General features: G+C 33.6%; 1 protein-coding gene across 1 annotated transcript in view; it reads left to right on the top strand.

The window, feature by feature from the left end:
- Positions 1-13,337, top strand: part of Cerk (Ceramide kinase) — a 53,740-nt gene that overhangs the window by 8,657 nt on the left and 31,746 nt on the right. The window contains exons 3-4 of the mRNA XM_072546151.1: positions 8,609-8,947; positions 11,130-11,360. Coding sequence (XP_072402252.1) covers positions 8,609-8,947; positions 11,130-11,360 — 570 coding nt within the window. The remainder of the gene's footprint in view (positions 1-8,608; positions 8,948-11,129; positions 11,361-13,337) is intronic.

Raw genomic sequence — 13,337 nt, 5'->3', positions numbered from 1 at the left:
AGGTGCCAAAAAGAAAATTGTTCAGAAAGACCATTGGAAAGAAAACGTGGCAAAATCTAAGAGATAGAGTGGACAGTATGTGTCAACATTTTCGAGAAAAACTGTACAGAGTAAGGGATTTTCTGTGGTCCGTAAGTGTTGCGTAGAAAAATGTTTTCGCAAGATCAAAAGCGTTTATTTGACTCTTTTTATATAATGGTCCAAAAAAAGAACAAGACACTCTTCTAGTAGGTTGTATGGCATTAGGGGAACCTCCAGAAAGGTATATAAAGGTAGAAAATCCCAAACTTAGCAGACAGTATCACTGAAAATATAAGCTTAAAACTTCTGGTTGTGTTGTGCCCGTGTCCCGTTCCTTTTTTGTTGACTTATATCAAGTAGGAGTGAAGCGTGTAAGAATATTACAGAAAAAATTTTTTTGAGAAAACTCCACTTGATGAAAAACATGGAAAACATGAAAACCAAAGAAAAATTTCAGATTATGTTTATTCTATGGCTTTAGAACATTTAAAATATATTCCACATAAACCAAGTCATTACGCAACTGGAAAACAAACAGATTGTACTTCGACAACCCAGACCTAAAGATTTAGAACATTTTTGAGGTCCAAAAGTTGTTTAAAGACACTGCTGGGAATAATCTTACCATGAAATACAAGACCTATTTTAAGTTTTTCAGAGAAACTAATTTTACGGTTAAACAACCAAAGACTGACACATCTGATTATTGTCGTGAGTGTGAAATCAAACTAGAAAAGAACCGGAACGATGAATGCCGTGTTTATTACAATCTCCATAAAAAGAGACTTGAGGCATACTCCAAGCTAAAATATGATTACTTGAGAACAAAATCTACCATTGCCAAAGGTCAGCATAACAAAACTGTTCTATAAAATACTTTTATGGATGTACGTATTCAATATAAACGTTCATAATGATGGATCAACATGTATATTCCTTCATAGAATCTCAATGTAAAAAGGGAGCAAATAGTGTTGCTTCATTCATCTTTGACTGTATTCACAATAAATTAGCAGATTATCTTAATACCAAGCATATTGTTCTTCTATCAGATTCAGCTAGAGGCCAAAATAAAAATCAGACTTTGTTACGGTTTTGTTCTTGGATATCAAAACTATACAGGGTCGAAGTGACACATATTTATCCTGTTCGTGGACACTCCTTTAGTTAGTGCGACAGAAATTTTGGGGTTATAAGACAGGCCTTAAAAAGAGTTCAATATTTCGAGGAACCCAAAGTCTACCTAGAGAAAATCGTACAGTGCAGACAAACTATTCCTATATTCTCCTAAACTATATGACTGGGATGCAGCACAGTCCTTATTTTTTGCCTGTGAATAAAAATTGTGAGTTTAAATACAACAGTATCGCGTGCTGAAGTATAAACCTTGTGGGACACTGGCTGCTTCTAAAACCTACTTTGAAATGTATACCCCTTTTAAATATGCAAAAACGTTGTCACTTGACCTTACTCTTACACCTTTGCCTCGGGTTTCTATTCATCAGTCTAAAATAAAAGACGTGAGAGACTTGTTTCAGTACTTAAGAGAAGAAAGTAGAAACTTCTACAAACTATTATTATAAGAAAGTACACCGGCTGAAAAGGACAATAAGAGTAGTGCTGATGACTCAGATTGTGAGGAAAATTATATTAAATATAATGTAGTGTAAACAAAATAAAAGTTTTCTTGTTGTACAAAGACCTTGATTATTATTTTAAACCTTTGTATACTATAATATATAACTGTAGTATAGTATACAACAGTAGGGGAACATGTTGTACCTAGGGACAATTTTTACAATTTGATTTTTATAAATTAGACAAATAAAGATATTAAAAAATAATAAAATCTGGACAGTTGATTATACCTTTGTAAAGCTAATTCGAAAATGCCAATTTTCCAACTTATATATTTTATCACTTTTTTTTGTATGTATGTACGTGTCCCTAGAAACAGCCGATCTGTTGTACCTACGGACACGAAGAGTTGTACCTAGGGACAGGAGTTGAAGTACCTGTACAACCAGGATTTAATGTGTAAAACAAAAATATTTAATAATACTCGTGAAAATTTTATTGAAAATATAAACTGCTAATAATACACAGACTACCCTAAATTAATTTTATCAAAAGATATTGGAAAGATAAATGTGTTTGATTGTCGAGAGGATGAACCTGCTGTACGTGGTTGAGGAAGTTTTCTAAATCTGACAAAGAATTATCATAACAATAATTACTGCTGTCACTTCTAATCTCAACATCAATTTGATCTTCCTCTGACGACGTTTCTTCAATATTTAACTAATAACGAAAATGGATCGAAAATTCTTAAAACTAAAACACTTAAACAATCCAAGTGTTGGTTCGCCTTAGGCATGGATGTTAACTCTTTTAATGCTTGTTTTCCAAAGTACACTTTTAGCAGATAGGCTCTTCTTCTAGCTACTGCCTCAGTATAAAGACGTGCTGAAAAGGGTTGGAAAAGAAACCAAATTAACTACCACCATAGGAATACGAAAACTGGAATGTATGGTTCACTTGATGAGGGGGCCAAAATATGGAATATTGGGACTCACAATACAGGGAAAGATTCAAGGAAGACAATTTGGCATCACTGGAATCATGTGGACTAAGATACCGAAGTCATCCGCATAGTCCAAAACATTATGTCTGCCGTTGCTGAGTTTATATATGAGCAGATTTCATAACAGACGAGATAAGACTCCCCCTTCACACGGACTTAAGTTACCTGTGCTGACACTGTATGCCCCAGTAATGTTACGTGTATCACTCGGCTCCTCAGCATGCGGTGTATTCATCTACTATTTTTTTTATACGAATCACTCTTGGGTGTGCTTCGTAGGAGGTATTGTCGAATACTCCCTCTATATCGAGAAATACACCCAGCATCACCTCTTAGTTTTCCAAAACGTATTTCACCCGCCGGACGAGATAGTGCAGTGTCGTTTCCCTAGAGAATCTTGCTCTATACGTATACTGTCTCTGCTGCATCGGACGTTAAATAAATACACCATCCCTAATGTGCCTAATGCTTCCCTAGAAGAAAAAGACACAGGATCGCAGCCAATAGAGAGAGCGGGCTAACAATATTTAGAGTGTCATCATGCCCCAACAAGGGCTCAAGTAATGATACTCCAGGTAAATGACCTAATGTTTTGTACTAATTGTATGTTCTGAATACTGGCGGTTAATCCAATAATGGCTGCTATTAGGTAACGTCGCATTGTTACTCACACTTTACCTCTTCCTCTAAAGGAACTTACTGGACACTGGAGCGGAAGTATCCTTTCTCATGAGGAAAGCACAGTACCTGTCATCTACTAGTGTCCCCGTCGCGCATCGATAGGGACCATAATTTGCAATTCAAATGCGTGTCCAAGTAGAGGAAAAGCTTCATCACCAATTAATATAAACCTAATTAATTTGATTACTTTTTTGCAATTAAAAACATTATTTCTAGTATCTTAATTAATTAAAACTATTAAACTAAAAAGTATCAATGGTAATAACAGTATGTTTACACATAGAATTTCATAAAACTCTAATTTCGAAGCAACAACGATCGATGCAAAAGTTCATCAAAATAAACAGATAAGTTTCCTACATAAATATTCTAGCTAGTGACGTAAGCAATGATATATTTATTTTATCTTAGTTTTAAAATATCCCTGCTTAATCCGATTGTAACTGTTATCAGATATGCATTAATTAGTGATATCGATAAGATGAGAACGGATTACGGCAATGTTTATAAGATACAAAAACAATAAACTCTTGCTATTAATCAATCGGTACAGCCTGAAGCAGAACAGATGTATGTACAATATATTTGTGCATATTTTCCGTTGTTCCAATTCTCAAAACTGGTTTTTCCTTTAATAGGAAAGATTCGTCGAGATATTTGGTTCTATGGTGTCTCAACATTCCTAAGCTTGTTTCTCCGTTCCGTCCTATTCCTTGAAGCTTCACCCAAACTGACTGCAGCCATTTTCCTGGTTGATCTTTGTTTTTTTTAACAGTGTAAGGTGTTTGATTATCTGCAAACATTTCAACGAAACGTATTCTCCCAACACAAATGTCATGTCAACCAATTCTTCAGTTGAAAAATTCATATTTAAAGTATAAAAATCTGTTACAAAAATACAACTACAAAAATATTATTATCTTTTGTGACACAAGTATATTCGTTCATTTGTTTTAAAGCAAAGTTACACGAAAAAGTTATTTAACTGATCTTAATCGTAAATCCAATTTAACTAATAAAATTTAGTACAGGAAATTTGCCAGGGTAGAAAAATTACTAGGGTAGATTTTAAAATTGGTTGTTTATTTAATTTAATAATTAATTTATGTATATTGATTACATTTATTAGTATGGTAAAGATTATTTTGTAACATGATGAGTTACTAACTTCAACTAAAACAACATCTACCTAATTGATTATATTGTCTCAGATTTGTCTTTTCTCGTTGAAAACAACATTTTATCACAAAGTCAGTTCGGCTTTTTACCTAATAAATGTACCAGCGATGCTATGTTTTCTGTACTACATGAGGTCTATCAAGCACTAAACAATAATCTTTACACTGCCACTGATTTTTGTGACTATACCAAAGCTTTTGATTGTGTAAATCACGACATTTTGATAAAAAAACTAAATTTTTACAGAATTCGAGGTATTTCTTTGAATTGGTTCCAATCTTAAGTACTTGAGGAATTGGAAACAACTAGTTAGAGCAAATGATACTGACTCTATAAGTCAGTCTTATAGTCACAAAAGCATTGTATGTGGAGTACCACAAGGTTCAGTATTGGGTCCTCTACTTTTCCTTATCTTTATAAATGACATCACCAATTTAAAAATGATGGAAACGATGGAAAAAAATTTTATTTTTGCTGATGATACCAGTATTACCCAGAAGAACTCTAATATTGCAACTCTTCATGCAATTATAACTTCTGATCTACTTAAAATAAAAACCTGGTCCAACTCTAATTTACTCCCTTTTAACGTGGATAAGACAGTGGCATTATTCTAAGATTTTTTGGTATTTTTATAGATAACAACCTTAAATGGTCCCTTCATATCGATTTGTTAAGTAAGAAACTAGCCTCAGCCTGCTATGCAATAAGATGTGTTTCGAAGAAAATTAATTTAGCATCTTCCAAAATAACATATTTTTCTTTGTTCGAGTCTCATCTTCGATATGGCCTTTCTTTTTGGGGTTCTAGTACAGCTGCCCAATCTGATGTTATTTTTAAATTACAAAAAAGAGCAATACGGTATCTTTTTGGCCTTATTAGAATAACACATGGCAGAAGGTACTACAAGAATCACGGGATTTTAGCTCTTCCATCTTTAGGTGATTCTAGAAACTGTTTGCTTAATTCCTAAACTTCTTCTTCCTAAAGTGCCCTCTCCTCAATGGAGGTTGGCTACTACAATTTTAAACTCTTCTCTATCTTCAGCTGTTCTTATTAGCTGTTCAAAATTTAGCCCTGTCCATTGTCGGATGTTTCTGAGCCACGATAGTCTTTTCCTTCCTAGGCCTCTCTTTCCCTCGATTTTTCCTTTCGCTATAAGTTGAGCATATTGGTACTTATTATTTCTCAGTATGTGGACTAGGTATGATGTTTTTCTAACTTTTACTGCGTTAAAAAGTTCTCTTTCCTTGCCTATTCTATGCAGCACTTCTTCGTTTGAGGTATGCGATGTCCATGAAATTTTCTAAATACCTACATGTTTTTCCAGCAAGACCTAATCATGACTACTCCACCAGAAATTCAACCTTTGATGTGTATTTACCGATCCCGTCCATGAGCTAGTAAAGAAATCTATAGATATTATATTCAGCAAAAAAATTATACCACCTTCTCCCCTTGCAACTTAAATCTACAACTTCTTTCCTTAAGTTATGTAAATTGACAAAAGCATTTCTATCTGAAAGACCATATTATTCAGTGGAAGAGTTTCTTAAGGAACAACTAAGAAATTACAGTAAGTACGTATCACATGCAGCAACTTAAACTTATTCGTAAACTAGTTCATACGGTTTTATTATGCAATTTGCAATTTAGTTAAATTTTATTATCTTTTATTTTGTAATATTGACGATTTATGTAATTTTAGTAAATTCTAATTGTTATTGTTATTTTTTTGAGATTTTGTAAGCTTTGTCCATAAAATTGTACAATTTTCAGTGACATTAAAGCATATTTCTATTCTATTCTATAGTGCAACAAATTTAAGTTTGGGAATGTGACGTAGGGTTTAACGCAGGTGGGCGGACTGTTCCTACCAGTGGCGGGTGGAAACAGGTAGATTTAAAATAATTTTTCACAAATATATCCAATTAAGTTAACAATGAATTTGTTAATTTTTATTTTCATGGTTCTTAATCATTATGAAGTTTATAGTCAGTTGCACTCGAAAAATAATGAGTAAAATATTAGGAGTACTTTAATAAATAACAAATTCCTCAATACTTACAATTTATTAACATTACCCCGAAGGAAGGGTTTCAATAATACAAAAAAATAAGTAGTTTATTTTAACTAATTAAGTGATATATTTATTTGTCTAAACAAGACGTTAGTTAGTTAGTTATGATTCCTCGCATGATTCTAAGTTCTCTATTCCTGAATTTGAATTACAATCTTCATCCTCAGAAAAGCTTTCTCCGGATAAACCAGTATTAACAACAAATTGCGTAAGTGGTACAGCGTAGTGTCTAACAAATGTTCTTTTCCGATTTAAATGTTTATATAATTTTGCGCGTGTTTACATTATATTAATCCACTCCTCTAATAACACTTCTTCTGAAAATTTAGTTTTTGCTATATTTTCAACATCATTTATATTAAATGTTGTATTAGGAGTTGATCCGACACCCTGTTAGGGTAAAAGGAAGGGGAGAAAGAAAGAAAAGTATTAGGAGTTGTCACTCTACCTTTTATCAAATCTCATATTTTTTCGATAGGATTTAACTCCGGATGATAGGGAGGCAAGTAAAGACCTTGATGTCCATGATGTTCAAGCTCAAAATATAATATACAGATGGAAAAATGTCATAAAATTATCGTAAAAATTATTTTAGAGGATTTTTCGGCGAATTAAACTAAAAATAATTATTGTATATTTTTGCCGAACGATCTTTAACTCGTTATTAGTTTCGTCGACAGTCGTTAATAAGCTTTTTATGAAATTTTTGTCAAAAATAGAATTTGATTTATTATGAAACTTAAAAGTAATTAGGGCTTACATTATTGTTATTGTTATAACAATTGACTTTTTAATTATAAACATGCACCTGATTTAAAAATTTACACGCATATTAACGCACACAGCGTTAGGTACAAATCCAGTCTCCTCTCCAGCCTGAACAATAATCAGCCTGTTGCCCTTAGAAATCGGTTTCTTTAAAGTTTTTCCACTTTGATCTGCCCAGTGATATGGTGCAGAATGGCTGATGTGTACCTATATGTCTTTCATTGGTATAAATTATGGTTCTACCCTCAGATCAAAATTGAATTAGCTGCTTTAAATATTGTATTGGTTTTGAACGAATATCATAACTTTTCATTAGGACACTCCTATTGTCTTCGGATTTTCGCATTGTCTTTGGATTTTCGCCTCGTACAGTTTGCTCGAGATGATTTGAAGAGTATCTGTTTAAAAGTATGATGGTTTTATTTGTTCCTATCTTTTTAGGAGCCATATTGTTAAGTAACTATTATTAATAACTAAAATAAACACACCATAGATACCATAAATGACTTAATAATACACTAATTACTACTACCAATATACTAAGCACTAATCTAAAAAAAATTAATAAAATATCCAACACGATCAAATCAACATGTCAAATACTCTCTGCGATACGTACTTCTCAAACTACGACACTGGCAAGCAGTACACTGGTCGTTTCCATGGTAACACTAGTAAATACGATTCACTGCGCATCCTCGAAGTATGAGTCATATTCCCAAACTTAAGTTTGTTGCAATATAACTAAGTTGGACTAGCATACGTTTTTATTTTATTCTTTAATTACGTTTTTATTTTAATTTTGGTTATTTTAATGTATGTTTCTAAAATCAGATTATAATTATTATTTTTGCAAAAAAAAAATTAATAAAAAATCGGCAAAAAGATAAAAGCTATAGGTAGTGTTTTTTTAAATATCTACAAATATAGCTACTGTATATTTAACCCCAAGCTAACCTTGATTTAGCTATTCTACGTGGTTACATTAGTTTAAAGATGACTTTTGTCATCTATTTGCTATTTTTGATTCGGTCACTTTTATAATTATTATTTACCGTAATACAAAAGATGTATTTTTAATTATAGTTGCAATAATGTCTATTGCGGAACCTTAAGCACCTGTACGAGGATTTGTATTCAAAAAACGGTCACAATCGACCTCCGAACCTTGAATCTTTTGATCGGTCGTGACCGTGATGGGTATGTTTAAATTCAATATGGGAAATAGTTTCATTTCCGCTAACTTTTATATGCTTGAAGATTCCCCAGTTAAAATTTTTATTCTTTTGTTACAGAATTCCGCCAACGGCCAAAACATGTCTTACTCTTTGTGAATCCTTTCGGTGGAAAACGAAACGCCATGAAGATCTACGAGAAATATGCCAAAAACTTGTTCAGAATAGCGGGCATTGAGGTGACACTGAATGTTTCACAAAGAAAAAATCAAATTAAAGATTTTGTTATTACCCATAATTTGGATAGTTTCGATTCGATAGTGTGTGTGGGTGGGGATGGTACGGTTTCTGAGTTATTCAATGGGTTAGTATTACGAGAGTGCAATATTCGCGGTGTGGATGCTGACGACATCAATCAGAACTTGCCTAGACCAAGGATTCCTATAGGCATCATACCAGGTGAGGTATTATATTGTATTATTCCTTTTTAAAACAATTGACATTGAATGATTTCTTCGTTTATGGATAATAAGTGTTGTTGATATAAAATTGTCACCTGTATTCGCATTAATTTGAACAATACTGAATGAATTTTTCATTAATATCTTAATATAGCCAAAACCAAAGATCTACGTCACTGTGTCGTCGACTCTTTATTAATTTTATACTGACTTTTAAATGGTATTATTAAAATATATGATGTTATCATTGCAATAATTAAACTGCTTGTATTTAGTCTTGTGTAAAATAACATCGCAGTCTAACGAGATGTTCTCTGATGCGTTAGAAAACATGTTGTTTATAAAATCTCAGTCTGTTCCTGCGAAAGGTCGTATCCCACACTTGTTAACTTCAATATTGATCGACTTACCACGTTTTTGTTATTTCTTAAAAGTCTAAGATTTACAACAAAAAGTTCGTCATAAAATGTAGTTTACATAAAAAAAAATTAAATTTTCGTTCGCTTCCACTGGATCTTGCTCACTTCACAGAATTATCGACTGCCAGTTGTTAAGGCTCTTCTTCTTTCTCTTTATAAACAATTCTGATTGTTCATTGGCGGATTAATACCTCTATGGAAGGTTGCCATTCCATCTTTTACGCGGTTGTAAGTTTATACCGTTGTAGTTTTCTAGCTGTTTTTATCTCCTTTTTTGAATAGTAGAATTAGTTCACTCATTTTCCATTCTTCCGGTATTTTATTGTGTTTTATAATTTTATTAATTAATGTTGTTAATTGTGCTGTCATTGCTGCTACACAATATTTCAGTAATTCATTTGATATCCCGTCTTTAGCTGCTGCTTTTCTGTTCTTCAGGTTTTCAAGTATTTTCTGAACTTCTTGTACATTTATATTAAGTTCTTCATCTGTGGTAATTTCTGGTGTTTCCAGTTCTAGCGTCGTTTGTTCTTCCTCTGCATAGAGCTTGTTTAGATAGTCAATCCACGTATCCTTTTCTATATGTTTTGGTTCTACTAGTTCCTTTACCTCGTAGCTTGCAGGAACAATGGTTACTAGAGAACACGGTCTTAGCCCCTGCCGGCTCGGATTCTCACACATTCAACACGAATAACACATTCACACAAATCGCACTCAGTGATTTGTGTGAACAGTGAAAGGGGTCCTCTTTCTGCTACCGAAGCATTCTCATCACCGGGACCCCCGGCCGACTGACCCCCGGTCCCCGGGAAAATCTAGGTGACTCGATGGAGCCAAGTAACATCGAAATGGTAGCGTCCATCACTGTCTGGGTAAATACACACACATTCACACTGGGAAAAATGCGACAAGTTGACTCTCGAAAGCTGAGGGCCTCCATTTTCGAGCACGCTCGACCACAAAATTACAGTGCAATACACTGGTTTTGGGGCCGAGTACAAGCTCGAAAATGACACAGGAACAATAGTCACTAGAGACCCAACTCTGTCGCATCTAGCTCAAAAAACACACACATTCATTCTGGAAACAACATCTAAATCCAGACAAGCCTTTCACTTCTGGTTCTAATAGTGACTTCATCTAGACAGCCTCCAAGACGCTCCACCAGAAGACGAACGCTAATACCCCAGTGGTTTCTAGGACTGTTTGCTTTTGTTCTGCTATACTCGAATACATTCAAACTCAAGCCTGAAGAGGATCGACCGACCGATCCTAAACGGGTACAAATATGTTCATTCCTTTCGAAATAAAGGTATCCTTACCCTATCCCGCTAATTGAACATTGGATGATGACCTCTTATGAAGCGCCATATTTCCTTTTGCAGACCGTAAAAATCATGTTCAATTTCTTTCGAAAAGCGTTTCCAGTGATCATTTTTTATTTTTTTACAAGTGCATGTTTTTCGTTTCTAATTGTCTTGTAATTATGGTATGTCTCTTGTGTTTTGGTTGACAGGTATTTCAAGTAAGCTTTTGTTCTTTTCTTTACATTTTTCCTTCACTTCTGTCCAAAACCATTGAGTTCTTCGCCTTGGGAACGATTTATTTTTATTTATATTTCTTTCACCAAGAACTTCCTTGGCCGAGGCTAAGATATTAGACTTATTTTTTGCCCAGCTTTCTTCGACTCCATTCTTTTTTCTGTGATATATGTGTTTCTGCTACTTGTATTTTAATTTCAATAAATTTCCTTTGTTTCAGGTGGTAGTACGGACACTATAGCGTACTGCATCCATGGTACCGATGATACTACTACTGCTGTGCTTCAAATCATATTCGGAGACACGTTAGGTCTGGATCTAGTATCTGTTTATGATGAACATACTCTACTTAGTTTGTACGCTAGTACTTTAAGTTATGGTTACCTGGGTGATGTGGCGTATCACAGCGATCAGTATCGATGGATGGGGCCACGACGATATGAATATTCTGGTAAGTAAATTTGTTTATATGTAGTAAATCTTTTAGATTGATTTTAATGAATATTTCATTTAGCGCATGCGCCGTATTGATGATGATGATGCTATCTAATACACAAGAGAAGACATATTTATTTAGTTATGTAATAAAAGTATGTGCTTATTAACACATGTGTGCATAACCGGTTACCCGGGTGCCCACCACGACACATTTTTTCATGTAAGTAAAAATTAAAATTTCGCTTTGAAGGCAATGGTGCAGTTTGAGGTATTTCAGAATTTTTTTAAGCACGAATAATTAAGTTCAAATTATACATACGACGCGGACACACCCGGGTACTTGGGTACCCACCATACAAAAATTTAATTTTGAGTAATTTTTTTGGTTCATGCATATGAAACGGATTGGGTAATAATAATAATAATAATGAAGATTTATGTAAAAAACCAAAGGAAAGATTGATTTATTGCATTCTAAACACTTAGCAAAAGTTACTGCATGCCCATCGCATTCGGCCAACAAATATGGCAGGAAGCGATGCCTTTCTTTCTTTCTGATGCATCTCTTTGAATCGCCGGACCTGGAGCAGCCTCCACAGGATTTATTGGCCAACAGATAACTCTTTCAATAGCGATTTCTCATTATTTGAATGTTTCGATCTTAAATTGTTGGTGTTGCAAGCTCTTCGCTCAATTTATGTAGAAATAGCCGTCGCTGTTTTTGGATTTTTTACAATAGTTATAAACAAATAACGTTTTTGCCTTACTTTGCAGTTTTTGAAACAACAAATTAATTTTACAACTTTTAGAAATCGCCATTTTACAGCTCTTTCTATGTTTTAAAACATAAAGTTTTGTAATTTTACCTCAAATATTAGGCTTACTAGGTAAGCAAAAAATCGAAAAAATGGCATTTGTTACACTAAATTGTTAATAATTAAAAAAAGACGCCGAAATTTATGCTTAAAACATATAGGTTTTCTTTATATAGGCCTATAATAACTAAAAAAAATAGTCAGATATCGGGATTAGTCACAGTCCCGAGAGAAATCTTAATTCCCCGGTCTATCCATCTTAAACTTAGCAAGGAAAGTAGAAAAAACGATGATTTTAATCATTTTTATTTTAATTCCATTCATTTAAATTTTTTTATTAATATTTCCGATTTTTAAGAGGGAGAGAAAGTCAATTATTATAATTGAAGTTATCACACAACTTTTTCTGCAAAAATCAGAATGCCACCTCTCACATCCACCTGAAAACAGATCCGCCCCGGTCTATTTATCAGATATTAAAAAATGCAGCACAGATCTACCAAACTTTTTAGTTATTGTCAAAGGTGTTCATAAAATCAAGAATAATTTTTAAATCAAGTCCTCTTTTAATAGTTTCAAACAAATCGAAATCGAAAAATTTGTTTTTATCTTCTTGCTATCCCACCACAAATCAAATATTTTTATAGATTTTTCTTTCAATGTTAAGGCCAGCGAAAACTTTTAGAGAAAAAGTGCCATGAACTGTGCCGTAGGCGCGGGATCAATACAGCATTGGAGCTGCACCTCCGCACTCATCGCTCAAACAAATAACAACATTTTAGATGAAAAATAGTTGAGTGGAATGTTTTACGTCATTTTGAATTCTTTATGCTCATCAAATTCTACAGGAGGGCTCACTAAGTTTTCCATAATGAATGGGTTTGTTATAATCATTATGAACAGTTTTCAAAAGAAAGTATAGAGTTCTGTGGTCAGTTATACGGTTTTTTTGGTCTGACGGATATACTAATGTACATTTGGGTATGTACTGTTAATAATTATATCTTATAAGTATATATAATATTACTAAGATATAGATCCTTTTTTTTCGTCGCACTCATTTTGTGTTTTAAATATTGCTATTTTACATCGAACTTCTGCTATAATTTAATAAAGGAACGGCGCCAACGTTGGATCCCATGTGTGGAACACACGGTTTAGTGTACATAATCAAA

This window comes from Diabrotica undecimpunctata, chromosome 10 (assembly GCF_040954645.1).
Source record: "Diabrotica undecimpunctata isolate CICGRU chromosome 10, icDiaUnde3, whole genome shotgun sequence".
In the NCBI taxonomy this organism is placed as follows: Eukaryota; Metazoa; Arthropoda; class Insecta; order Coleoptera; family Chrysomelidae; genus Diabrotica; species Diabrotica undecimpunctata.
Note: the sequence above shows the minus strand (reverse complement) of the source record. Positions and strands in the feature narration are given on the sequence as shown.